We start from the raw sequence: 4,759 nt of genomic DNA, 5'->3' as shown, positions 1-4,759 counted from the left end.
GCTCACCAGAAAGACAGAGAGAGATAGAGAGACAGAAAGCGAGAAAACACCCCCCAGGGGGGATGGCCACACCGCCATCCCTCCTTCTCCATTATTTTCTTGGGATCTTGGGCACGCACGCACACACGCCCGGCATGAGTTTAAGCCACTGGGTCTGGGACTCGAACCACGCTTGACTATGTGACAGTGCAACAACATAACCGTTACACCACCTGCTGGCCCCCCAAATGAATTTTCTCATCATGAATAAACTATATTTGTTCACTCAAAGATAAAAGGTTATTTATTTCTTCCATAAGAGGGGGGGCAGACAGAAACAGAAAGACATCCAGGTCCTCAGTTGCCATCTACCGCCAGACTCGGACAGTCTGGGTACAGACTTAAGTACATTACGCACAGCAAGTTCCCTGAATGGGAACCCAGGACCTTTCCCATATGGGTCCCATGCCTTACCACTGCACTACCACTTGGTCTCTTATTTTCCCTTCTTATTCTAACTTGCCCAAACACTCTCCCTCAATGCACATTTAGTGTGCAAACCAGAATCATGGTTCTAAAATCATTATGTATCCCTACGAACTGATTTCCAGCTTTTCTAATGTTATAGGATACATAGAAAATGGTATTTGTAGGCAAAAAAGGGTAAATTTTTGGCCACAAGGTTGTGGCCAAAAGCAATCACTGAGGGACTCTAGCAGCCCCAGCACTCCCTAATGGCTGAGAGAATCAATATCTTGCCACACCAGTATTCTATTCTTAGCAGAACAGGAAGAAGAACACCATTCTAGAATAGTGCTACTTGAAGCTCTGTAGTCTATAAACTGTCTGTTAATGGTCCATACAAGATGTGTACAAAAATTTGAATTTAGAAATTTAGGAATTTAGAAATTATATAGCAATTAGAGAAAAATAATAACTGAAAATAAGCTGATGTTAAAATTGAACCCAAGCGGGGGAGGGGGGGACCAGCAGTTAGCATAATGGCTATGTCACTGGACTCCCATGTAGTCGACCACGGTTCGCGTCCCGGACCCGGTGGCTTAAAACTCACGCTGGGCGCATGTGCGTGTGTGCCCAAGATCCCGAGAGGAGAATAGAGGAGAAGGGATTGAGGCGTGGCCATCCCCCCCGGGGGGTGATTTCTCGCTTTCTGTCTCTATGTCTCTCTCTGTCTGTCTGGCGAGCGCACGTGCCCTACAGTGAAAATCTCTCCAAAAAAAAAATTGAACGACCCGGTGGCTTAAAACTCACGCTGGGCGCATGTGCGTGTGTGCCCAAGATCCCGAGAGGAGAATAGAGGAGAAGGGATTGAGGCGTGGCCATCCCCCCCGGGGGGTGATTTCTCGCTTTCTGTCTCTATGTCTCTCTCTGTCTGTCTGGCGAGCGCACGTGCCCTACAGTGAAAATCTCTCCAAAAAAAAAATTGAACCCAAGCGGGACCAGCAGTTAGTGTAATGGCTATGTCGCTGGGCTCCCATATAGTCCACTGCGGTTCATGTCCCAGACCTAGTGGCTTAAACTCACGCCAGGCACGTGTGCGTGTGTGCCCAAGGTCCCAAGAGGAGAATGGAGGAGAAGAGATTGCGAGGTGGCCATCCCCCCTGGGGGGTGATTTCTCGCTTTCTGTCTCTATGTCTGTCTCTGTCTGGCGAGCGTACGCACCCTATAGCAAAAACCTCTCAAAAAAAAAATTGAACCCAAGCCATTTTTATTATAGTGTATGATTTACAAATCTTGTTTGGACCAGCAGTTGGCGTAATGGCTATGTCGCTGGACTCCCATGTAGTCGACTGAGGTTCGAGTCCCAGACTCAGTGGCTTAAGCTCACACCAGGCGTGTGTGCATGTGTGCCCAAGATCCCGAGAGGAGAATGGAGGAGAAGGGATTGCGGTGTGGCCATCCTCCCTGGGGGGTCATTTCTTGCTTTCTGTCTGTCTCTGTCTTTCTGGCAGGCACATGCACCTGCACCCTATGGCAAAAACTGCTCAAAAAAAAAAAAATACAAATCTTGTTTGTGACAAATAAGAAAATTTTAAAAAGAAATATTTATTTATTTATTTTAAATTGCTATCGGGCACATGTGCTTACCAGAGAGAGACAGAGAGTGTGAGAGAGAGAGAGAAAGGGAAAGTGAGAAAGTAAGCCACAGGGCTTGAACTATAGACAGCCATATGGGAATCCAGTACCACACCACTTGCTGGCCTCCAAATTGGAAATTAAAAGAATAAAATCACTGGTCTTCCATCCTAAAAAGCTTGAGAAGCACTGCTCTAGACCACTATGGCAAGATAAAGAAACTCCCAGGACCTATGAAAAATCCACTACAGTAATTAGAAGCGACTAGTATACCTGATGAGCTACCAATACCGCAATGTCTGATTTTAATGAACTATTGTAAGTAAATAAATCATCAAAACACCAAAAATGTAGGCACCATCATAAATAGATGTGCATAATCCAAGACGAGCCCATTAATAATGTAAAAAATACACCAGTGCTTTTTTTTTTCAGAGATTTTCTGCTACAAGGTGCATGTGCTCACCAGAGAGACAGAGACAGAGATATAGAAAACAAGGAATTATCCCTCCCCTGCGGAAGAGGGTGGCCATGCTGCAATTCCTTCTCCTCTGTTCTCGGGATCATGGGCACACTCGCACATGAGCCTGGGATGAGTTTTAAGTAGCTGGGTCCAGGACTTGAACTACAGTCAACTTCTTTTATTTTATTTTATTTTTTTTTGAGAGGTTTTCGCTATAGGGCGCGTGCGCTCGCCAGACAAACAGAGAGAGACATAGAGACAGAAAGCGAGAAATCACCCCCCAAGGGGGGATGGCCACGCCGCAATCCCTTCTCCTCCATTCTCCTCTCGGGATCTTGGGCACGCATGCACATGCGCCCGGCGTTGAGTTTTAAGCCACCGGGTCCAGGACGCGAACCGTGGTCAACTACGTGGGAGTCCGGCGACATAGCTATTACGCTAACTGCTGGTTCCCAATGCAGTCAACTTTGTAGGAGACCAGTGATGTAACCATTATGCCATTTGCTGGTTCCACTAATACTTTAAGTAGCAATGACCAGGAAACTACCAGCAGGTGGCATGGTGGTTAAGGCGTTGGGATTTCCACATGGCTGACCACGGTTCCAGTCCTGGACCTGACAGCTTACTTTCTCTCTCTCTCTGCCTTTCTCTGGCAAAACTCACCTGAAAAATAAATAAATAAATAAAATAATTATTTTTTTTAAAAAAAGAAGCAATGACTACCTCCAGTCCTAGTACCACCCAAGTAGCACTGTCATCTGCCATTACATCCTGGGAGAATGTGTAGAAACCCTGCCCTTTAACACTTGTCCCTGGATTACATGTAGCAGATTAAAAAAATATCCTACTTAGGACTATAACAAGTATAAAAGTATTATCATTTAGGACCTAGATCCTGTGGTCACTACTACAGAGCAAGGTATACAGTCATGGTCTAGGGTTAGAAAGTCAGCAACCAACGATTATAGTAATCTCTAACAGACTTCGTAAAAGATCTACCTGCCTAATAAAAGATCTTTCAGACCAAGAAATACAAACAGTAAAGCCCAGAACCTTTCTTTACTTTTGTTTTCTTAAAAAAAAAAAATACAGGGACTAGCAGTTGGCATAATGGCTATGTCACTGAACTCCCATGTAGTCGACCGCATTTCAAGTCCCGGACCCGGTAGCTTAAACTCACGCCAGACGCATGCGCGTGCGTGCCCAAGATCCGGAGAGGAGAATGGAGAAGAAGGGATTGCAGCGTGGCCATCCCCCCTGGGGGTGATTTCTCGCTTCCTGTCTCTCTGTCTCTCTCTGTCTGGTGAGCACATGTGCCCTATAGCAAAAACCTCTCCAAAAATAAAAAACAAAACAAAACAAAAAAACCTCACGCCTGGCAGGTGTGTGTGCATGCCAAAGATCCCGAGAGGAGAATGGAGGAGAAGGGATTGTGGCGTGGCCATCTCTTGCTTTCTGTCTCTCTTTCTCTCTCTGTCTTTCTAGTGAGTGTCCTATAGCAAAAGCCTCTCAAAAAAATACACACACACACATACATATATATTTGCTATAGAATGCAGGCACTCACCAGACAGAGAGAGAGACAGAGAAGAAGAAGAGAGAATCTCTCTCCCTTTGAGGGATGGTCATATCGCAATCCCTTCTCCTTCATTCTGCTCTCAGGATTGGGGGCACATAGATACACACATCCAGTGTGGCTTATAGGCCTTCAGGTCTGGGACTATAATACTGTCAGCTGTGTGGAATCCAGCCACTTCAACCACCACACTCCCAGCTGGCCTAAGCCCAGCACCTTTCTTTCTTTTTTTTTTAATTAAAGAATCATCTTTTTTAAAATTTTATTTATTTAATTTTTAACAGAGGGAGAAAGCTAGAGAGCCAGAGAAAGTGAGAAAGCAAGCCACCAGGTCCGGGACTTGAACCGTGGTCGGCCATGTGGGAGTCCAGCACCTTTAACCACCATGCCACCTGCCGGCCCAAGCCTAGCACCTTTCTACCTCATTGCACTTACCAGCTCTTGCAGTCTCCTCTTGCTCATGCCTTTGCGTTCCAGCTGTTTTTCAATCACTTTGGCATTCTGTGCATACGAGTCAGCCACTTCCCTCTAAAGGGAAATAAATGTGTCCTTAAATGAGCAGTCTCACCAAGAAGAAATAGTAAAGACTATAAGTAGCAATTTACACTATTCAGATCACGAAATCGTTACTGAAATGACAGGAC

The 4,759-nt window shown here is 45.5% G+C and overlaps 1 protein-coding gene across 1 annotated transcript in view; it reads right to left on the bottom strand.

Annotated features, from left to right (window-relative positions):
* The window catches only part of STEEP1 (STING1 ER exit protein 1), a 28,055-nt gene that overhangs the window by 462 nt on the left and 22,834 nt on the right, over positions 1-4,759 (bottom strand). Inside the window, exon 6 of the mRNA XM_006168261.2 lies at positions 4,551-4,643. Within this exon, the coding sequence (XP_006168323.1) occupies positions 4,551-4,643 (93 nt within the window). The remainder of the gene's footprint in view (positions 1-4,550; positions 4,644-4,759) is intronic.

Source organism: Tupaia chinensis, unplaced genomic scaffold (genome assembly GCF_000334495.1).
Source record: "Tupaia chinensis unplaced genomic scaffold, TupChi_1.0 Scaffold145659_1, whole genome shotgun sequence".
In the NCBI taxonomy this organism is placed as follows: domain Eukaryota; kingdom Metazoa; phylum Chordata; class Mammalia; order Scandentia; family Tupaiidae; genus Tupaia; species Tupaia belangeri.
Note: the sequence above shows the minus strand (reverse complement) of the source record. Positions and strands in the feature narration are given on the sequence as shown.